General features: G+C 36.3%; 3 protein-coding genes across 4 annotated transcripts; 2 read left to right on the top strand and 1 right to left on the bottom strand.

Moving 5' to 3' along the window:
• LOC109721537 (uncharacterized mitochondrial protein AtMg00810-like) lies at positions 5,758-6,114 on the top strand. Its single transcript, XM_020249189.1, has one exon. It carries the CDS (start codon positions 5,758-5,760, stop codon positions 6,112-6,114), a length of 357 nt encoding a protein of 118 aa, XP_020104778.1.
• LOC109721566 (pentatricopeptide repeat-containing protein At5g64320, mitochondrial) lies at positions 8,478-12,714 on the bottom strand. Of its 2 annotated transcripts, none has more exons than XM_020249231.1 (2): positions 10,280-12,714; positions 8,478-8,924 (listed from the first exon to the last, which is right to left on the bottom strand). In XM_020249231.1, exon 1 carries the CDS (start codon positions 12,590-12,592, stop codon positions 10,433-10,435), a length of 2,160 nt encoding a protein of 719 aa, XP_020104820.1. In that variant the 5' UTR covers positions 12,593-12,714; the 3' UTR covers positions 8,478-8,924; positions 10,280-10,432. The 2 variants fall into 2 exon arrangements, with proteins under 2 accessions (XP_020104820.1, XP_020104821.1); XM_020249232.1 differs by having other exon boundaries at positions 8,478-8,859.
• LOC109721301 (FRIGIDA-like protein 1) lies at positions 16,359-20,857 on the top strand. Its single transcript, XM_020248835.1, has 3 exons — positions 16,359-17,401; positions 19,758-19,933; positions 20,013-20,857. The coding sequence occupies exons 1-3, from the start codon at positions 16,549-16,551 to the stop codon at positions 20,574-20,576; spliced, it is 1,593 nt and encodes a 530-aa protein (XP_020104424.1). The 5' UTR covers positions 16,359-16,548; the 3' UTR covers positions 20,577-20,857.

The raw sequence follows: 23,996 nt of genomic DNA, 5'->3' as shown, positions 1-23,996 counted from the left end.
ACTAAAAAGCCCTCTTACCTACCCTGGTGTACTGGTACACGAGCAACTATACCGGTACAAATGGCAACCCGAGAGCAGCTGCGCGGAAACAAGCAAAGTGTACCGGTACACCTCCGATACTGTACCGGTACAAAATGTGTACCGGTACACCCCTGATGCTGTACCGGTACAACAAGCAGAAAAATCTGCACTTACAGTTTCCAAAGCGAACTCCTGCTCTCGCGCCCCCTACTGAGTCCGTTTTGCGTCTATTTTGCACCAATGAGACTCGGACTTGTCCCGACACTCTCCAGAGCTGTCGACAAGCCTCAACTGCTGTACACCAGGGATACCACACCGAATATGAAAATATTATTAAAAAGACCTTCTTATCTGAAAATGAGGGATATGTGTTCTTCAACAAGTATGCCAAGGAAAAAGGGTTTAGCATAAGAAAAGATTGCTTGAAGCATGATGTTGAAACTGGTGTGATTTTTTACCGTCGTTTTGTTTGCTCGAGAGCAGGTCTACGAAATCTTATTCATATGAATAGGACTAATAGAAAAAGGAAAGAACGACCACTTACACGTTGTGAGTGTCCTATTCAATTTAGTATTCAATTTGATGCAACCACTAATAGATGGTTCGTGCACAACTTTGTGGACAAACATAAGCATGATTTGGCTGGACCAAATGAGGTGCCTTTTCTTCGATCACATCATACAATTAATGATGTCCAAAAATCAGACATTGTTCCCTTGGAGATTGCAGGCCTTCGTAAGCACCAAATTATGAATGTTATGGAACATCATCATGGTGGCTACGAAAATGTTTTATTCACATCTAAGGATTTATATAACTTCTCCTGTAGAAATAAAAAATCAAGAATATTAGAAGGTGATGTTGAAACAGTTCTTAAACAAATGAGTGAGAGACAAGAGGAGGATGTTGAATTCTTTTATCAATACCAAACAGATGCAGAAGGCCACTTAACTAATTTATTTTAGTGTGATGCTCAGTCTAGACTTGATTATCAAGCATTTGGAGATGTTGTCGTTTTTTATAGCACATATCGCGTTAATCGATATAAAATGCCTTTTATTCTATTTGTTGGATCAAATCATCACCGCACAGCCGTAGTTTTTGCTTGTGGGGTTGTTTTGGATGAGACTGTAGATTCTTACGAATGGCTATTAGCTACATTTCTTATGGCAATGTTCCAAAAATTTTCTAGGTTAGTTGTCACAGATAGTGATATTGCTTGATATTGCAATGAGGAAAGCTATTAAGGCCATATTGCCAAACACACTACATCGTCTTTGCACATAGCACATTGAGCAAAATATTGCTTGCCATTGTTCTTGAATTATTTCGGCCACATTCTTCCTTATCTCTATGTTGATTTTTCTATTAAATATTGTGAAAACATATTTAAAAATAAATGAAATAATAAAAGAATTATAAAATATATCTTTTATTAGTATCTAATCTTGCAAAGTATCAAATTACCTGTATGTTCTTTACTAACTCCTATTATCAGCTCTCTTTCCAGGCCAAAGTTCAGCACAAATTGTTGGACAAATTAACCGAAGAACCACCTACAAATATTCGGTTAAAAAATTTAAAACGTTAAAGATAAAAAATATTTTTAATTTAAAATTAATTACTCTTTCTAATTACCTTCCCGCTGCGTCGACCGTGGATGTTGTCAAAGTAAAATCTTTTCATAATTTGACTCTCATCCCAATTGTTCATAAGAGGATGAATATGACTGGTGTAATCAAAATCGTCCCCGCTTGCTTGAAAATGCTCAAAGTACCAAAACTGTATTACAACAATACATGTCTTAATTGATGCTATTATATGATATTTAATGTGTATAAACAATTAATAAAATCTAAAGATACCTGGAGTAGAGCTAAATTTCCTCGCAAGTATCTACTCTTGTTAGACTTATACAATATGAGACTAGAAATAAGATAATCTAATGTAAATTGAGCCCAATTGTACTTGCGTAAGTCAGTAATGTCCTTCACAAGATTCAGGTAATAACTTGGCATTTCGTCTTTTGCAATAGGAGCCAACACCGTGCTAATCATTAATAACATAAATCTTCGGAGAAAATGCTCATCAGCAATTCCATCATTATCAATAGAGGAGGCTAAGTGACTTAAGGTGATTGTTTTCTTACTTGGATCCATATAAAAATTCAAAAGATTTTTATTTATTATCTTTTCTTGAACAACTATCTTTTCACCTTCAGTGGATAGACCCATTAAACAATACACATCCCAACTACCGATAGATTTATAGAAATCATTTATACAAAAAGATTTGGATAGTGGATCATAGGCGTGGGCCAACCAATCACATAGTGTACGACGTACACTAATCGGATGCATATGTAACATGCAACCAAAACCCAAATTCTGAATGGCTGCTTTATGGACATCATTTAACTTGTCAATACATAACCCAAAACGCCTAGGGGAACATGTAATACTTATTTCATTTTTTTTCAAAACCCTAAAAATAAGAATAAACAGTAATAGGGTTATAAAGGTGAAAAAAAAGGAATGCTAGCATAGTTTCATTAAAAAAAAAAAAAGAGAATATTAATTATCAAACTATCCAAAAAATAAAAAAATTGTGATAATACTACACACCTTAATTATCCATTAGAATCTTGTTTATGAATCCATTAGCCATCACAAATTTCAAAAAAAAAAAAAATTATCAAAACTAAAAAAAATAAATATCCTACAATCTGTAGAATTTTAAAATTTTCAGCATTCCAAGTATCACTACTTCTTTGTGCATTTGTTTTCTATTATTTTCACCAGTACTACTTTATTTAGTTTTTGTTATGGAGCAATTGTAACAATCCCAAAACCTCCGACACAAATGGCCGCGAACAAATACATTACCATACTTATTGACTCCTCTTGTGGGATTTGCAGTCAACACCCACTTTTAGTTGACATTGCAAAAAATAATAGAAGATTTTTATGTGGCAAAAATAAATTAAGTTTCTTTACAATCTCTCTTAATAACCTTTTGAAGTAGTCCCAACTATTTGACATGATTATTGTTGGAATTTTTTTAAAAAATAAGAGAACAAAGAAGTATTTTTCAATAATAAATCTTTTCATGAAAAAAAAAGCAAAGATATTTTGCCGGAAAAGAAAGGCACCACAAAACTCTTGCTATTGAATAGATAATTATTTGATGGCAAGATAAAATACAAACTAATTACAAGATACCCAAGAAAGAAAAATTTGAAACCCTAAAAAACATTAATACCACAAGAATGAACTCTTTAAAATTGACACAAGCATGCATTATTATTAGTAAGTAGAATAATATATCATTACTATCCTAAAAATTAAGGTGAAAAATAAGAATATGGTTAGCGAATTTCATAAAATAAAAGAAAATATTAATCATCAAATATCAGAAAAGAAGGTTTGAGACAATGCCACACACCTTTTCTATCGGAATATTGTTTTCTGATCCATTAGCCATCGCAAATTTCAACAAGTTATTACTATCAAAACTAAGCAAAATTAATATCCTACAATATGATAAAATTTGAAAATTTTCGGATTAAGATTTAGAAAGCAATAGGTATGGAAATAAATTTTAATGCATAGTTTTTTAAAATTAAATTCATTTGCAATATTAAACAAATAAACAAAGAGAAAAGAAAAATTAAAAGACCATATTGTCCAATCATTTGAAATTTTTCTTATATGAAATGCCAAATTATGAAAGGAAAGATAGAAAGAGAAAAAGGAAACAAAGAGAAAATAAAAATTTTGAAAATATAGTAAAGATAAAATGACTAAATTGCCCATGTATTAAAATACAAAAATACCCTTTTTTAGGTACCTGGTAACCGGTACCTCTCCCAAAGTGACCTGCTATTGCAGGTCACAATTTTAAAAAAACTAAATCTGAGCTGTTGAATACGCGTGAATGAACAGTAACAGAAAAAATAAGTATAGAAGCATTACTTTTATTCTATATGAGTAGCAAATTAAGGCAGTAAAGATAAGAGATTACCTAATATTTTATCATGCAAATTGTGCCAGCTTTCAATATGATACTTAGGATTGCTATTATCAGGCAAAATAAAGGATGATTACCAAAAAAAAAAAAAAAAAAAAAAAAAAAGAACAAGGAATTGAAATATGGCAAGGCTATCTCATGCTGGCAGACTTTTCTTGGTTAATGTTCAACATACTTTTGTATTTTTTTCCTTTATATTTAGAGCACCAAAATAGGTCATACACCACATTGTGGCTCTAAGAAGATCCCTTTTTTTAAAAAAAATAGGTCGAATACCAGCGAAAGGGCCTGTTTAGTATAGCATAGAAGTGTGTGTAAAAATAGAAGAGAAAGCGGCCTCGGTATCAAAGACATGGATACGATGAACAAGACATTGCTGTTGAAGTAGTAGTAGTATTTCTCTATAAACCATAAGCTAGCTCTGTGGATAAAGCTTATAAATTGGTCTTATACTACTGCAAAAGAAAATCTTAAGTGAATGGGTTTTTTTTTACCATATTCCCAATGGTGAATAAGTGTGAGCTACTTTCAAGTGCGGAGTTGAATATACTTTATGTAATGGAAATTTTCGTTGCACACCTATTTTTTCGGTATAGTACAAGTTCAAGATTGCTTCTCAAGAAAGGGATGGAGGCAGAATGTAATTCTGTAAAGATATGAAGTGGAATCTCAACAGAATGAAAATAAAGTGCAAGAAGTCAAGGATTTGCTCTATAATGTCATTCTGAATAATAGATCAAATGCACTCAGGTGGTGCTAGTCAAATAATCAAATATTCTTAGTTAACTCAATGTATAATTGCATAATAAGTGATAGGCTGAGTTGACAATAACACCCTATTAATCTAGAAATTGAAAATCCAAAACTCACAAGTTTTGTCATTTCTAGAGACGTGGTGTTTGATAAAATATCATCCTATTATGATTGGCCGATGGTTGTACCAAATGAAGCTTCTCCAAAAACATCGACTTTTTCTTCGGAGCAAGTCGAATAAGAGGGGGAGCATAGGTACCTCGGTGGAAAATTCATGTCCGAGAATTGAGGTTTAAGAACAACCGATGAGAAGGTCAACAAAGGAATGCAAGAAGTATTCACATTATTTTGAACCGGAGTGGAATTCCGATGCTATGATTGATGTTGTTTCATGTTTTTTTGTGGGTCCTATTGATTGTGATGAACCCTTTTTTATGATGAAGCTAAAGTGGTTTATCAATAGGAGCAGGAAACGGAGGAGGAAATTAGTGCACTTGATAAAAAGAAAAAAAAAATTTTGCGCCTAAACTGAAGGACATAAAATTGGTTTTATATAAGTAGGTATACAAGATTAAAAGAAAGACTGATGGAACCATGGATAGATACAAAACATGATTGGTAGCTCGTGGCTCACCCAACAATATGGTTTAGACTATGAGGAGGCATTTAGTCCAGTGGCCAAAATAGCATTGATTTGGGTTCTCATTCCATTGGCGGCTTCAATAGGATAGAAGATGTGGCAATATGATGTCAAAAATGCCTTCCTATATGAAAAGGAGAACCAGAGATTTCTATGTGATAACCATTAGGTTTTATTTCAAAGATTTCTCCAAATTATGTATATTGGTGAAAAGGACAATATATAGGCTCAAGCAAGCGTTGCGAGCTTGGTTTGGTAAAATTGTTCAATACCTTCTCTTTTATGATTTTTATGTTTCCAATTCTGATCCAAGTATGTTTGTGAAGAAGTATAATGGAATGCATGTTATTGTGTTGCTCTTTGTGGATGACATGATTGTTACTGAAGACAATACTGAGGAAATTAGTAAGCTTAGGGATGAGCTTTCTATTCGGTTTGAAATTAAAAATTTAGATGAGTTGAGCCACTTTTTTGGATTGGAAGTTGAGAAGGGTATTGATTATATTTTTGTCTCTCAAAAACACTATGACTCGAAGCTTGTTGAAAATTTTGGTTCGAAGGAGAGCAAGTCATGCTCTATTCCTATGGATACAAATATGAGATTACGACAGGGTGATGGTAAGGCAATTGAGGATCCAAGGCTTTATCGAACACTTATTGATAGCTTGTAAATCTTACCATTACTAAATCAGATATTACATATTTGGTAGGGATAGTTAGCTGGTTTATGTAAGCTCTAAAAAAGCCTTATTTGGATACCGCAAGAAATTCTCAAGTTCTTCAATTCCTCTCTTGATGTTGATCTTCTTTATAAGAAGAGTATAAGATGTGAACTTACAGGTTTTACCAATGTCGATTGGGCGAGCGATAGTGATAAGAGGACATCTACATGAGGCTACGTGTTTGGATTGAGTTCCGGTTGTATACTATGGTGTAATAAGAAGCAAGACACAATGGAGCTCTCTAGTACCAAGGTGGAGTACAAAGCGCCGACCCTTGCGACACAAGAATGTGTATGGTTGCGGACTTTAGTTGGTTATGTGACAAAAAATCAGTCTCCAGTGAAGCTTCATTGTGACAACCAAAGTGCAATCAAGTTGGCAGTGATCTAATGTTTTACACTAGAACCAAACTTATGAAGTGGAGCAACACTTCACTTAGGAGAAAGTGCTTCATGAAAAAATTGAGTTAATAGAAGTGCAATCTCAAGACAACTTGGCAGATATCTTCAACAAAGTCCTTCCAAAGACGAAGTTTCTAGAACTTTGAGAAAAGCTCGGTTTAGTTTTTCACAAGTTTGCACTAAAGGAGAGTGTTAAAAGTTAGTGCTAAACTTGCTTTTTTATCTTTTTGGTTTATTAGAATTAATAAGTGTATTTGTAGGAGCCCATTTAATCATTTAAATGGATCTTTTATTTTTTGGATTAAGTGAGTCAAGTTGCGCCTAATGAGTTCAGTTAGAGGGTCAAAAGAATAAAAGAATCAAGTAGGGTTAAGGTGTGTGAGTGAGAAAATTAGCTTCTTTTTTTTTTTTTTTCCTTCTGCTTCATTCCCTTGTGTGGTGTTTCTTTCATAAGCGAGAAGTGTGAAAAATGATCCAAAACTTGTAGGATTCTACTAAGTTTGAGGTGGGTTTCCTCTAATCTACCTTTCCCTGTCTTATGAACATTTATTGTAAGTTTATTTTGGTTGAAGCTTTTACTTGGTGGTTTTCAATTTTCCTTTGTATGGTGCTTTGATACTCTTGGTAAAAATTGATTGATCTTATTTTTAGAGTTGTTTGATATTGTTATTGTGAGCTTGCTATTTCTCCGATCTTATCTTCTACGGTAGTTGTGCTATCTTGGGCATATAGGAAACTTGGATTTTCAGTGAAAAAGAGTGTACTTGAGTTGGAGTCGTTTGTGCTTTTCTCTTCGGAAGGGTAATCAGTTATTTGTGCAATGTGTTCTACATAGGGATGGACCGAAGACTGTGGACCATCATTTTTCAAGATGCATAATTTTAAGTACTTGTGACCCTGGTCATGCATTAACTGGAGAATAGTACAATCACCGGACTGGATTCGAAAACACTAGAAGATGATTATGGAGCAAAGGAATGCACATAATAAAAAGACTGAATTAACTATCTTCGCGATTGTCTCGTGGATGATGTGGTTGGAAAGAAATAATCAAGTGGACGATGTGGTTGGAAAGAAACAATGTGAATTTTTATAAAAATATGCAGAGATCCACACAAGTGATTTCAGACTAACATCAATTGCTTAGACAGTACTGCTAATCTTCTCTCTCTCTCTCTCTCTCTCTCTCCCCTAGAGATGTCAACGGGTCAGATTCAGAGCGGATTTTCAAAAACCCGAACCCGAACCCTACTCCAAACCCGAGACCTGAACCCGAACCCAAACCCGACGGATTTTAAAAATCCATATCCAAACCCAAACCCAACCAAAAATCCGAAACCCGAACCCGAACCCGAAAATTTGAACCCAAAACAATTATTTCTTTTTTCAATATTTCAAAATCTATTATTTTAAATCTAAATTTTTAAAATACAAATTCAAATATAACATCAAATTTTTATATATATATTATATATAATACAAAATAAATTCGGGTTCGGGTCGGGTCGGGTACGGTCAAAATCCATATCCGAATCCATATCCATCGGATTTCTATTTTTTATCCATATCCGAATCCAAATTCATTTAGTATCGGATATATCCGTTTCATTCGGGTTCGGATTCGGATAAAATTTCGGATATCCATACCCATTGATATCCCTACTCTCTCCCTCTTCCTTCCTTTGAGGCCTAGTTATCTTACTTATATAATAGTGTTCAGTGACCTTAATGAATAAAGCGGGTGGCTTGCTACCTCTTTCTCCCAAAAAGTAAAAAATAAATATAAAAATGAGACCACCAGTTTCAAATTGGAGGATAAGTCATTGCGCCTTCATTCTCAGCATCTGAAAACTACTTCAACACCCAAAAACTGGAGCATTGAAGATTCTTAAACCGTCAAATTCCAAAATGTAAGAGAAATAACCTCAGCTAAGTTTGCCTTTCATAAAATTGTCACTTTAAATGTTCATTTATCTTCCCCCCAAACTATACAGAAATGTACAACAAGATAAATGATACAATCTCATTAAGATGAGTAACATTGAAGAAAAAAAAAAAAACCAAACAAACAGTAATTCCGTATCCCAAAAACACTAGGATAGTGGATCAAACACTCGGAATGTGAGATATGCTGTCTCATTATTGCAACTTCCAGACAATCTTGCAGCTCCTTGAAAATTGTCTGCTTCTTCAAGTTGTTGATCAACATATGTATGTTCAAATTGCAAAACTCCTCGCTTCATACATTTCCTTTATGGTCAAATATGTGCCATTATGCCATCAAAATAAATGGCTGAACAAATCCAGGAGAAATAATATGTTAATAGCTGCTGAAACAGATAGAAGCTGACTGGTAATCTGCAGACCGGTAAAAGGGGAGAGAGTTACACCAATTTACTGATAACAAGAAATATGGCATTTCACAAGTTTGAAGATAAAATCTATCCTACAACTGAAAAAGAGGCATACCTATCCAGATTGTAATGCGAATGATTCTAACATAAGAAATTTTGAAATGAAAAGATAAACAGGCCAAGAAATGAAATTCAATTAGCTAGCCTGTGAGAAAATCTTTAGTACAGCACGACATAATGCTCCTTGAACTTTAAAAGAAAAATTGCAAAAATTATCTCTGAAGCATCATTGTTCCGTATTTAGTTATTATGTTAAATTAACGATAAGCTTGCATTGTTGCCCAATCCCTCTCTTAAGGGAAGAGTGCAAGGTTTAATGCCTGTGGAGGTGCATGTGGTTAGGACCATCCTAAAATAGCCAGGCCTGAGTAGGTTGTCCAGTTTGGAAGCTGAATTGCGTTATGGTTGGTTAGGGTTGGCATCAAACCCAAGCCAACTAGCTAAGCCTGAGATGTAATTATTTGATCGGCAATTAGATAATGCAACATAGAATTTTCGGTTGAAACTCTGAACCAAAACCAAAAGTTTTGGTGTCTAAAAGTATTGATCCAAAAGTATTGCCCAGAACTAAAATTATGAAAACAACCAAAGTGGATCCAAAGATGGCTTGAATTTAGAATGTCAGCGTAATAAAACTGAAAGTCAAATTTGATTCATTTGCACATTGCTTACATTTGTTTTATTCTACTTTGATCACTTTATATATGCACATAAAAGTTAGTTATGTTCTTGACAAGAATACATAAATATAATTCTTCCAATTCTCTATATTCCTTTTATCCTGAAAGCTAAACAATAAACTACCAAAACTATCAAAATTGAACTCTAACAGCCAGACAAAATGAAAATTGAAATTTCAAACCTTGTTATTTGAAACCTTGATATTATGGAACTCTAATATATGCACATTCTACTATTAAATTCAACTTTTTACCATTTAAGCTAAGTTCTATTGTATTATTAGCAGATTCATGATATCTGTCGTAAACAATGTGTACACCAAGAATATCAATTTTCAGGCACACAAAAATCAAATAACAGATATCAGCATAATTGAGTACTGAGTGCATTACCAGGTCTGATTGTGCCAATTAGAAGATAAAATTTCTTAACAGTAACTTTCCTTATCTTGCAACTTAAAATAATCAAATTGGATACAGTATTGAATTTTTAAGGTATGAATGTTAACCAGATCCATTATTATTTGTACAAGACAGACATATCAGCAAGAGACATGGTAGGTTCCTAATGAATGTTAAACAGATCTTGTATATCAAAATATGGAGCAGAAATGCATACCCGATTATATATAGGCATGATGATGATCCGAAACACCGAACAGCATGCAGACATTAATCTGCTCCCATGAAACCTCTTATCTCTCTTTCCAGTATCATTTCTCATATGGCTTTCACTCAAAGGTGGTGTAAACACTGCAAAGCGCAATAGAAGTCATACAGCAACTATTTCTAACTCCTTTGCGGGCTCTGGTGCAACATTGAGTGGTTCTGTAATACAATTCTGCACCATTATATTCCAGGTGCGTTTGTTGGGCACTATTCGACCATTTACTGCTCTTTGTAGAAGCATATGGGCCTCATCAAACATATTTGACTTGCAGTGCCAGCTGATGAGAATATTGTACGTGATAATGTCCGGAACTACTCCCTCATTATGCAGCTTCTCTAAGAGGTTCAGAGCTGCACGCATCCACCCCATCTTACACAAGCCATTTATTAGACTATTGTAAGTAACCGTATCAGGTTTAAACCCTTGATTGATCATTTCTTTTAAGAGTTCTAGCGCATCGTGCACTCTTCTTTTCTTGCATAGCCCATCAATTAGAACGTTATATGAAACATTACTTGGTTGAATACCCCTTTTCATCATCTCCTCAAGTAGTCCCAAGCTCTTATCGACATCCCCATCGCTGCAAAGTGCTTTTATTAGCCCATTGTAGGTCATAACATCGAGCGGGCAACCGTGAAGCACCATCTCATTAGCAAGTTTTAGAGCTTCTTGCCACCTACCCTTCTGTAACAGGGCGTGAATAAGAGTATTATAAGTTATACTATTAGCAACTAAGCCTTCCAATAGTAAATTCTGATATAGATGAAGTGCTTCATCCATTCGATCGTCTTTGCACAACTGATATATTAGGGAATTGAACGTGCATATATCAGGCTTGCACCCTCGTCTCTTCATCTCTTCAAGAAGCTCCATTCCCTCATGGATTTTATGCTCCTTGCACAGAGCATATATCAAACAATTGTACCCGACAGAGTTTAGACTCAAACCTTTCGAAGACATTTCCTTTACAATTGCGTTACCGTCCTCCCACAAACCATTCTTGCAAAAACTATGGAGTAAAATAGTGTAAGTGACGACATTCGGCGTGCAACCCCTCGCCTCCATCTCTCTAAGTAATTGCATAGCCGATCCTAATCTTCCTTCCCTGCAGAGCCCGTCGATCATGATGCTGTATGTGTAAACATCAGGATTGCATCCGCTCGAGACCATAGACTCGTAAAGAGTTTTCGCTTCTCCGAACCTCCCCTCACGCAAATACCCGTTAATCACTGTGTTGAACAAAACCACATTCAAGTCGGACACTCTGCATAACAGTAGATCTCTTGCTTCGTCCACTCGACCCTTCCTACACAAGCCATGCAGTAGAAATCCATATGTCAGCGCATTCGGAGCGCACCACCTCTTGAGAAGCATTCGATCGTGCAACTTCGCGGCGTCGCGCACATGGCCGATCTTACAAAGCCCGTGGATCAAATCGTTTAGGGTGTTAACATCGGGGGAACAGCCCATGACAAACATCTCCTCCAGAAGCTCCAGCGCCTCGCGAACCCTGCTCTCCTTGCAGAGTGCGTGTATCAGCATTTGATAAACGACGGAGTCGGGCACGCACCCGTGCCTCGCCATGATCCTAAGGAGCGACCGCGCGGAGTCCACCTCGTTGGCGTAGCACAGGGCCTTCATCGCGACGGAGAAGGTGAACGTGGTCGGCGAGACCCCTCGCCGGAGCATCCGGTGGAAGAGAGCCACCGCGTCCTTGTAGCACTTCGCGTCGACCAAAATATCCAACGCGACGTTGTACGACCGGAACGTGGGCTGGCACCGGAACGAGTGGGGCATTTCGTCGAGCACCTGGGCTGCGGCGCCCGGGAGCCCGGCGCGCCCGTAGCAGCTTATGAGGACGATGAACAGGGGTTCTCGGAGGATGACGCCGTGCTCCCGGGAGCGGCGGAGGAGGTCGACTGCGGCGGCGAACTCCCCGGCGTCGCCGAGCTTCTTGACGAGGGCGAAGTATAGGTCGGCGGAGTGGGAGAAGCCCTTCTGGGAGGAGACCACCCAGTTGAAGATTTGCATGGAGATGGAGGGATCGAGGGGGAGGTCGAGGAGCTTGCGGAGCCGGCGTGGGGTGAGGGGGTTGAGGGAGCTGCGGAGTTGGTCGAGGTCGAAGGGTTTGAGGAGCTTCTCCCACGCGTTCTCGGGCGCCATGGACGAGGAGGAGGAGGAGGAGGAGAGAGAAGCATGGAGAATGGGGAGTGGAGAGAGCGTTTTGGTGGGGAGAGGTGAAAAAGGCGATCTTTTTAGCATAATAACTCCTAAGCAATGTGAGCGAGCAAAGGTGGGATTTTTATTGCGTTCGCAGTAGGACGGAGAGAGGGAGGACGACCCCCGCCCCCCTCCCCCCCACCACCACTCTAAAATCCATATAAAATAAAATTAATTTTTCTTTTGATTTGGCAATTGGCCCCCTTAACTTTTTTATTCCATGCTTAAACTTAAATAAAAATTTGAAGTCCAGAAACACACTAGATAGCAATAGTAACAAACAAGAGAATATTTTCATAGATACAATAGACGATTTATTATCTTTTCTAAATTTTATCGAGATATAATACCACTTATATATGATAATTCGTTTACTATATTCAAATACTATTTAGATAAATACAGTAAATAATTTATTACATTTAATATTAGTAGATGAACATGATAAATAGTTTAATACATCCATGTAAAATATTTCGTTGACTTTCTATTGTCCAGTGTAACGTGTATGTGGATAATATACAATCATTTTTCTGTATTAAAACTTTTGGCGGTTAAATTGTGTAACCCTTTTTGGGTTGCATCTTTAGCATTTTCTTAAATGCAAATATCAGTAGAAATGTATGGAGTCCTTCTCAACTGTAAGTCATTCCAAAATAGACCTCTTAACTTTATTATTTTTTATTGAACTCTTGCAATTTTCAAACCTTTTTATCTTAATTTTTATACTTAGTTAGGTAAAAAATAATTGGGATAAATTCTAGTGTATCTCTTAAATGTTTAAAAATAATTGATATATCTTATTAAATTTTAAACTAATCTGTATATCCTTCTAAATTTTCAATACCATATAAAAAATACTCTTGCAATAACTTTCCATTACTCATTTGTTACAATTCTTTTTTCCGCAGTTGCCAAGAATATCACGATTAACTAAAAAGGAGCGTTATGCTAGATTACAGTCCAATTTGGGTTGTAATCCTACAATAACCTCAATCCAATCCTTTTTTTTAACTTGTCTTATTATTTATAGCATTTGTTTACTTGTTTTGAGTTTATGATGGATATGTAAACAAAAAGAATGAAATGAAGGAAAGAGGAAAGAAATTTGATAAATAAATGATGATAAGCTAATAAAATAGTATTATGCAATGTGTGGAAAATTTGAAAAAAATACACACATTATTTTACAATTTTAAAGGAATATACAATTATTCGTATGCTTTTAAGAAATGCATTAGCATTTCTCCCAAAATAATTTATTCAATTTATTGATTTTATTAGTTATTAATCACTAATTGATCTAGTTTTATGTGCAAAAAAAATTTAAGTTGATAAATATGGTATAATCACGGATGAATTTGAGAAGATTCGTAATATTTTTGGCTAAAATTACTTAACTCTGAAAAATTAAAAATTACAAACATCCCAATCAAACAAACAAATATCGTGAGGGCCATATCAAATGGCCTATAGTCGAGTAGTCTCCCTACATTTTAACAAAAAAAATAATTTTATAGCTCAAAATATTGCACTTAATTATCCTGTAATGTTATTGTTTTTAACATTAAGCATTTATTGTTAAACGAAGGCAAACAAAATAGTAAAATATATTTTTTTGAAAATTATAGAGCGGTACAACACAATATTTAATTAATTTATCATACTATAATTTATAATGTATCACCTTATGGTTTATAAAAAGTATCACTTTACTATCCTACTAACTCTATTTAACGGTAGATCCTTGTAGTGAAACAAAAATAAAACTATAGAATATCTAAATATGACAATTTGAACCACAAGAAATTAAGTAAAGTGAAAATGCACTAAACTATATATAGAGCAGCAAACTAAAGTTTATCCAATAAAAACGGTTAATTACATTTTGGTTCCCTTTTTTTTTTTGATTTAGCAATTGGGCTCCTAACCTTTTTATTATTTTGCCAATTGACTCTTCAATCTTTAAAATTTATTACAATTAGGTTCTTCCCTCCATAATTTTGTTATCTTTACCAGAATTTAATATATGAGCTTCTAATATTTTCAAAAAGTAAAAGGAGAAAATGACGAGGAGAAGAAAAAAATGTAGGAGAAGAGCGACAAAAAAAAAAAAAAAGAATAAAAAATAAAAAAGAACAACAAAAAGAGAGGAAGCATATATATTCATACAAATTCCGAGACTCGAATTTGATGATGTAATACATTAAACGAAATGTTGCTAATATTGATAGTAGTATAGTGAAAGCACATCATGGTATATACGTACCATGCAGTAGTATCTCATTGAGCTACCTAAGGAAATAAAAGCTTTCGATTTTTAGTCCCATATTGGAATTGAAATTAGAAACAGATTCATGCATTTGAAAGATAATTTTGCTCATAAGTACTCAAAGCCTAAATATCTAGTAAAAGCTATATTTAAAGCAAAATAATTGTAATCACTAATCCGAAGAAAATAACAATCAGTGAAAGAAACATCTTTTATACTCTATTTTGGTTATAATTAAAGTTTCCACACCATCTTCGCTCGTTCATGTTGACCAATGAGCACAAGTCTTCCCCCCCCTCTTCGCCTATTTTGGGGCTAATTTGTGGACTTTCTTTTTCTTCTCTCTGATTTTATTCTCTTTTAGTTTCTTGCAAAAACTAGATTTTTTTCGCTTTCAAAAAAAAAGAAGAAGAAAAGGTTATTTGTACTATTAGTCACCAACCTTAATCCCATTTTTATTTTGATACCGAATTATTTTCTTTTTTATTTTTCTCAATTAGATCTTTAACCTTTGGGATTAATTGCACTATTAGTTCCTGTTATTTACTTGTTTTCCAATTTACTCCCTAACCGCTTCTCCCATCTGCGTACTTATGGTCAAGTCCAATCTCAGCACCCCCAATTTGGTTCTCCATCTTTGCAGCCACATCGATCTCGCCCACGGCACCAATTTTCTCTTTTAGAGCATTTGGTATCCTAGTGTCGAGCAAGGCATACCACCAAGTGCTACTAGACTATAACCGTAATCTATATGAGCAAATTGGGCTATTGGAGTTTATATAGTTGCCTATTCTAGGGGCAATTTTTAGTGTGCCCATCAAAAGTTATAAAATATAGCCGATATTTTTTTAAAATTGTCAACATCATTTTTGCCTAATAAATTAATGAATTATATAAAAAATGTCCTTTATCACATTGATTAAAAATTTTAGACTAATTTATTCCTAGTTATACCAAGTTATAAATAATTGTGCAGTATCATGTAGCACTAACAAATTTATTTTTTATCCAAAATAAATTCTTTGAATTAAAAACCTTTCAAAATCATTCAATTAGGTCAGTTTGAAACAAGCCCCTTTAACTTTAATTTTTTATGTATTTACACCCTCTCAACTTTAAGTTTTTTTTTTTTTTTGGTAACTGCATGATTTTTTATTAACTAAGTTAAAATTAATTAAATTTATGAGTGAGAGATCTAAACCAAAACTGTTTTAGCTAATTGCGAGAATCCAAATAAAATAACTGAGAGCTCAAGATGTCTTAACCAAAAAAATAAAAATAAAAAATAAAAAATAAAAAATGAAAGGGTTCATTTCAAAACTCTTTATAGGTGAGGGTTCTCGATACACTTATCCCCCTATATGGGGCGGATCGAGGCACGAGCTCCGCCGCTCCGGATCCATTTGCACCGTAGTCAAAAGGTTGCCCTAAAATCTCACGCGGTACTAACGGTCGACCACAAATAATCTACAGCCGTACGGCGACGATCCAACGGCTACAACAAGCCTCTCCCCTCCTATAAGTATCCCCCTGCTATCCTTCCGCCTTTTCCTCGGCCCCGTCGCTCGCATCTCATCGCTCTCTAGGGTTTCATTTCTTTTCCGCTTAAATCTAGGGTTAGTGTTAGGGTTTTCTCCGTTCCCGATCTTTCTCGTGGATCGCTCTAGGGTTTCTTCTCCTCCCTCGACCCGGCTAGGGTTAGGGTTTTCGCCCTGTTCCCGTCGATATGGCGACGCCTGAGATCAAGGCAGCCATGGGAGCCATCCCCGCGAAGAAGGAGGAGCTTCGCAAGGCCTTCGCGGCCCTCGAATCCTTCTCCTCCACCCTCTCCTTCTTCACTTTCAAGTGGAAGGACCTCGAGGACCACTTCGCCTCGATCGAGCGGTCCATTACCGATCGCCTTAAGGAGCTCGAAGCGAGATCCGCCGCCGCCGCCGCCGCCGCCGCCGCCGCCTCATCAGCGGCGCCGCTTGTTTCGGCGGCTCCGGCGACCGCTTCGGCCCCTTCTGCCGCCGCCGCCGCCGCCGCCGCCGCCGCCATTGTGACCGAATACAAGGGTGGTGATCACTTCCCCCAACTCAAATCCCTTTGCGCCGCAATGGACGCAAAGGGATTCCTTTCGTACATTTTTGAGAATCGGAGTGACATGCCGGAGATCCGGAAGGATCTCGATGCGGCTCTCCTATCTGCGCCAGATCCAGCTAAGCTGGTTCTCGACGCTTTGCACGTCTCCGACAGTGCGAAATCTGCGAAATCGGACGCGGAGAATGACGGGGCTGTCGAGCCGGCGCGGCGAACCTGTCTTAGTCTCTTGGAGCGCCTCCAAGTTTTGGCCCCTGAGATCAAGCCTTTGGTTAGGGAAGAAGCAAAGAAGGTGGCGGTGGAGTGGAAGAGTAAGATCGCCGCCGCAGGTGGGGAGAACCAAGCCGTGGTTATGCGCTTTTTGCAGCTCTTGGCTTCTTTTAGGTTGGCAAAGGAATTCGATGTGGGTGAGGTGTTGGATCTTGTTGTTTCTATGTCTCGGAAGAAGAGAACTGCCGACATCTTCAAGGGTCTTGGCCTTGAGGAAAGCATGCCCGGTAAGAGCATGTTGCGTTTTACAGATTTAAAAAATATGATTCCTGGTCAGGTTTTCAAGTAGAGTATTTCTAACTAACTGTTACTTACCCTTTTTATGTGTGAATTGCGTATTTAGTATTGTTCTACTGTATTATCCTTCCTGTGTTGATATTTGCACTGCAAATTGGTGTGTGTTGGATATGTAGTCTAGCTGTGTGGAAAGGATCTAGTATGGCCAAGTCGGGTTTTGGTGTAAATAAGTGAATATTTCATGAATGGTATTCTAGATCTGCATGTTCATATAGTATATAATATCCTCATTCTTGTTTATTTACCATGTTTACATTAATATTTACAAAGTTGTTTATTCATGTTCTCTGATCTTCTTTTTTTTTTTGCTGTTTTGTCCATCATATGGGTGTCATATTTACTATGCGTTTTATGAAGTGATGTAATTAGAAGTTCGTTGAAGAATGGAATGTGTTTCAGTTTTTAGCCGCATCTTACATTGCTATGTTCTTTTTATTTTTTTATTTTTTTTTTAATATGGAACTCCTTAAATTAGCATGCTTTCGGTGTTTGTTTTATATTTCTGTTAGGAGTATGGGCACCTTCCTCCTACCTGCATGAATCATGTCCTTTATCCTACCTTTTGCGTCTTTATTTTTTTTATCTTTCATTTGTTAATTAATTTACATGACATATTCTTTTTGTATGGAGAAGAATATGTTTTTCTTCTTTTTCTTTATTGTTTATATCATTTCTTGACATATATGGGCCAATGATGATAACTTTTTCAGACATACCATCTTTCGGGACTGATTGGTATTTCAGTGCCATGCTGTTATTCTGTGATTCTGAGGTCTATACACTGTATGGTGTCTATAAACTCTTTTGATGAGGTTTCATTTAGTACTGAAACAAATGATTTTTTTTTCCCTTCAATCTAATTCTAGTTGATTATTTTTCTCAACATCTGTTGACCTATGATGATATCTTTTCCAAATGAGCCATCTTTCGGGACTGATAGGCATTTCATTGCCATGCTGTTATTCTGCAATTCTGAGGTCGTTGTAGTGTACTATTTAAATGCCCTCTGCTTATTCTGTCGTATTCAGTCCTGGTAGGAGGATGTCCTTTTTGTTTTGATTTATTTTTTTTTTATTTTAACACCTGTGGACCTATGATGATAACTTTCAATCTTACCATCTTTTGGGACTGATTGGCTTTCATTGCCATGTTGTTATTCTGCAATTCTGAGGTCTTTATATAATAGCATTTAAATAGTAGGTTTCCTTTTGTTTTAAATTCCATTTTTTTCTCTCTGATACATATTTTGACCTATGATGACAACTTCTCAAAATTACCATCTTTCGGGACTGATTGGCATTTTGTTGCCATGCTGTTATTCTGCAATTCTGAGGTCTATATACTGTACACGAGCTTTTAAGGTAATTGTTTATTTTAATATATTGCAGTTTAAAAGTACCTTTTTACTTAGGGACATTTGGTTGCTCATTATTAGCTTACAGTGCTCTAGTACCTGAGCAAATATAGTTAAGAATAGTTAATTACCGTGTGTAATTTAGTATGTTTCCATAACCGCATTATTGTTTTCTATATGTTTATTTTCTGTCCTACTGTTTTTTTTTCCCTTCTTTCAAACGCATTAACTTTTGGCTTGCTGTATGTTGCAATTGAGGTTTTTGGTATATTTTCATTCATTTGGTATATTTGTCAGTTGCGACATTTTTTGCTATACAATTTGTGGGTTTTTGGGTGATGCAGTGTTACCTTTTGTCTAATCTGGGAGAAAACCAAAAAAAAAAAGCCTATAGCCAACCTTTGTTTTGTTAAGTTTCATATATCTGAAAGCATAGTTGTCTTTGTCCCCTGTTATTGTACAGTCGTTCTTTATTGTTGCTTCCTTGTAGTGGTTGTTGCATCCAGCAAGGGAACAACATCATGGTAAATGCTTGATTTTGATTGCTGTCTTTTCCCGATTTCTTTCCGACTTTTTGTCCTACCATCTGCCTCGTTTATTTGCTGAGCTTGGTTTTGGCTCTGTGGTTTAGAATCATGCATATTCTTTTGTTTATTAGCTGATCAAAGTTGATACCTAATAAAATAAACATCCATAGGCGCCGAGTCTTCTGTGTATCTGCACTGTTACTCTGCAATTTTGTTGACTTTTTAATGCTGGCACTCCTTCCACTTATTCTAATTGTCACCATTTGCTAGGACTCTAGCTAGTCTTTTAGTTATCTTCAGTCTCTTAAATATTATCCAATTGTACCTGTCATTTTGATAGCTCTTAATAGTCCAATTCATGCGGAAGCTTGACGTGTACTAGAAATTTTTTTTTTCTTATAACAGATTTCATCCGGAAAATGAGCAATAAGGGCAGACAAGTTGAAGTTATTAAATTTGTTCGTGCTCTTAATTTAATGGACAAATATCCTCCAGTGACCCTGTTGAAAAGTTACTTGAAGGAGTGCAGAAAAGAGGCTCAGGAAATCCGTAAGAAAGGAAACAATTCGCTTAAGGCTCAGGTATGACTTTTTTGCACGCTACGATTAAATTTAGTGTGTTAAGTCCCACTGTCCCACTTTTGCTTATTATCTGGCACAGAATGGGGCAATTTCCAAAGATATACTTGCTCTTAAAGAGGTGGTTAAGGCCATCGAAGAGTACAGCCTAGAATCGGAATATCCGAGTGCGAATCTTGCGAAGCGGATAATGCAGTTGGAGGAGCAAAAGGCGGGTAAGAAGCGAGCTGCACCAGCTGCTGCTTTCCCCTTGAGCTCGAATGCTCAGAATCTGCAGCAGCAGCAGTCAAATAAGCGGCCTCGACCTCGGCCATTGAATGCTGTTCCGCATGCTGCTGCTGCTGCTCCTTCTGAGTATAGACCCCCAGTAATTGCGAGTCAGCCTCAGTTGGTTTCGACTGATCAATCTCATTATCTGGGTTTGGTCGGGTCTTATGGGATGGCTTCAAGTAGATATGCTTTTGATGTTGCGGGTCCGAGTCTTTCTGGTAATGCTCCTTACGGAGCAGATGGAGGCCACTCTGCAAGGCCACTACCCTACCCTGCTGAGCCCCTCATGGGCCCTCGGCTTTATGATAGGTCGGGGGCTTATGCCCCTTACTCACTCTCTGGTGCGACAATGCCTTATGCACCATCTTACCGGTAGAATGGAAGAAGTGGCAAGCTCTTTTTTTTTTTTTTTGGTTCCCCCTTCTAACTTTCAACAGTGAATAGTAGTTGTAAAGCAACCTTGAGCTAGCTCTTGCACTCTGATTTTGTAATTCGCTGTTTACGTCTTTTAGACATGAACTTTGCTGTCTTACACAGCAGAAAGTGCTGTTTGTTTTCTAGACTTTTGTTTCTCTGTATAGAACTAAGATTATGCCGTTATATATTCCCTGACAAGTACTCAAATGTTAGCCTTTTATCTTATTTTATTTTTCAATTTGTCCTGGTCCTTTTTAATTATATTTTTTCAGTAGATGAATTGGTGAATGCTCTTTGTTTCAGTCAAATCTGTCGAAAATTAGGCAGGAAATGCGATAGCTTCTATTTAGTCATCCCTTGTCTAAGTCCTGTGTCTAGCCCAAATTAGCAATTCAGGCTTCATAATTTGAAACAATCTAGTTTTCTACGTAAGAATTTTTTTAATTAATAGACCTAAAAGTATTATAATTATAAAATTAGCCTTTCGAAAATTTATTTATAAAATAGGCTTATGCAGTGAATGATCACTGCTTTCTAAATACTGTGAATCATTCACCGCTTTCTTAAAAACGTTAAAATTATTTTTAGTGCTCAATGTTATACATTCTTTGGAGTTTGTATATAGAAAATATGTGGTAAACGCGGTGAATGATTTACCGCTTATAGAAAGCGAAGCGGTAAATCATTCACCTCTTACAATTAAAACATAGTGTAGGCTTAGTTGGCCAAAAACCCTTCTACATAGTGCCTGGTGACCGGATGTAAGCTTAATTTTTATTTGGTGTGCATTGAGGCCGGAGATCTTTTGTTGCACTATGCGCAGCCCACCTTGCGCTGGTCTTGTTATTGCCAGCATAGATTTCTGTCACACTAGTCTGTCTCATTTATTAGGCGGTTGGTTTATGTGAAGCATGCTTTCCGCACAAGCTACGCTTCTTCGATAATCGAATAGCAGGTGAAGACCTATTATTCAAGCTGCTTTCTGTTGCAGTGAGGGGTGTAAACTAGTTCAGCTGGAGCAAGCTGGGATGAGCTCTGCTCATCTCAAATTTACCAAGGGTCTGCTCAAGCTGAGTTCAAGTTGGAATAGGTTGATCTCGAGCCTCATCAAATTTCCAAGATGGCTGGAACTTGGATTGATGGCTTGCTATGGAAGAAGGATTACTTTTTCCTTATTAATGGTTGCTTTGCTGAGAGCCACATAGCTTGAGAGCACGAAAAAATAACAGAAATTTTTTAGTATGCCCACGGGATCATGAGTCGACGACCCTAAGCTACAGGGAAGTAACTTACTAACCTCTGGTTATAAACTTTTTTTGATGCTAGGTACTAACTATTTTATGTAGTAATATCAAGCTATTCTTAGCCAAGCTCGAGTGCTCTGCTCAATTAATGCGTTGCACTCGAAACTTGGTTTGGTCTCTCAGCTCATTTAATAAACAAGCAAGCACAATCTGCGCTGAAAGCAAGCTGAGCTTGAGAGCTTGTTAGCTGCATGCTCTTTGGCAACTCTAGTCACAATTTAGATTTCATCAGTGTGCAGATTTTCATATGGGTCTGTTCCTTACCAGTATGTCACTGAAATTGTCTTATTTTAGAACTGTTCTTGCACAACTCATGCAAATTCCTATTCTCTTTACTGTTTCTATTTACAAGACAAATGTAGATATGTTTGTGTGCTTGTTATTCTAATTTATCTGTTTGACAATTCATTAGGTCCTTGTCCTCGCAGTTGTAGTATTGGTTGGAAGATGCTCTCTTCTGTGTTGTGTTATTTGCAAATTGTTGTGCAGATTTTAAATTTTTCTTTAGCATTATAACATGTTAATGCTGCAGTTTTGGTCAGTCTTTGTCGCTTAAGCTGTTCAATTAGTTGAGGTGGACTTAGATTTGCCCCCTGAGACCATTGCTCTCAGCTGGGAAATGTTGTTTTCCATTCTTTTTACTATAAAGTTTGGCTATTATGCTATATACCTTGCGATTTTTGAGGATCATTTTAGTCATTCTCTCTGCTTGTTGAAAGTGAAAACTCTTTGGCCATTTGGTATTGGTGCTTTTCTTTTTTTGAATTTGTATTTTAAAGCACATATCTTATGCTATAGAATATTCCACTAGATGGTGGAGCCTATACATCTACAAGTTTTGTTGGGCAACATAAAGTATAAATTAGCTGTAACACTTTTTTTTGCTCTTTTTTTTTTTTCATTTGAAGATGCTTTCAATCTGCTGGTTGGGCTGCATTGCATGCAAGCAAATAATAATGACAAGGGTTGCAAATCGGCACATCCACTTGTATAGATTTTTTGATTATGAAAACTTAAAATGGTAACAATACCAAACTAGGGGACTTTGTTAAAAAAATTATCTTATAAAATTTTTAGTGTGATGAAATATCCTTTTGAAATTTTTGTTTGGGCAAATGATCCTATTATTGCTATATAAATTAACTGAAAACAATAAATGATTCACCGTCTTAAAAAATGGTGAATCATTCACGACATTTCTGTTATGCGGGTTTATGGGGTTGTCGGGGACTTCAGGGTTGTTTGTACAGGTTGTTTAGGGTGTTTGAGGCTGTTAGTAGGAAATAGGGTAAATTATTCACCGCTTTTAAAAAGTGAAAGAAATGGTGAATGATTAATGGTTTTCTTTTCCAAGGCGAGATACGGTAGACGATTCACCTTCTTTTCTAACTCTAGCATCGCACTGACATTAGCGACAATAGGGTTATTTACTTATTTATCCAAATAAATTTTGAAGAAATTATTTATCCAAATTAAAAATTTTATAAGATTGCTTAAAAAAAATCCCCAAACAAGGCCTCTAGTTTTTAGTGTCGTAAGTTACTGTATGCTGTACTTTGTGAAGTTTGTGAGTTGTTAATAGGGAAAACTTCAAAAACCCCCCCTGTGGTTTTGTAGTTTCTAACTTTGCCCCCCTGTGGTTTAAAATGTATCAAATTGCTCCCCTGTGGTTTCGTTTTTATCTTTTCGGTAGCTTTTTCGTTAATATTTCATTGAATTATATACAAAAAACTTCAGATGCTCATCTAGATTTATCAAATATTCATTTTAGTACCCTTTAATTTTAACTTTATCACTGATTTAAGAAAAAAAATAATGAAATTGATAAAAAAAAAAGAAAAAAAAAAACCACATGGGTATCAAATTGATACATTTTAGACCACAGGGGGGCAAAGTGAGAAACTACGAAACCACAGGGGAGGGTTTTGAAGTTTTCCCTTGTTAATATGAAGGGTAGACGAAATAGCTTGTAGTTGTGTAAGCTGAATTTTCTTTTGTCTAGCAGTTATTGTTGTAATTGGCTTTGTAGTTTAATCGCGCTATTTATTTTGAAATTTAGTTGGTACTGTAGTAAA

Source organism: Ananas comosus, linkage group 15, assembly GCF_001540865.1.
Source record: "Ananas comosus cultivar F153 linkage group 15, ASM154086v1, whole genome shotgun sequence".
Classification (NCBI taxonomy): Eukaryota; Viridiplantae; Streptophyta; class Magnoliopsida; order Poales; family Bromeliaceae; genus Ananas; species Ananas comosus.
Note: the sequence above shows the minus strand (reverse complement) of the source record. Positions and strands in the feature narration are given on the sequence as shown.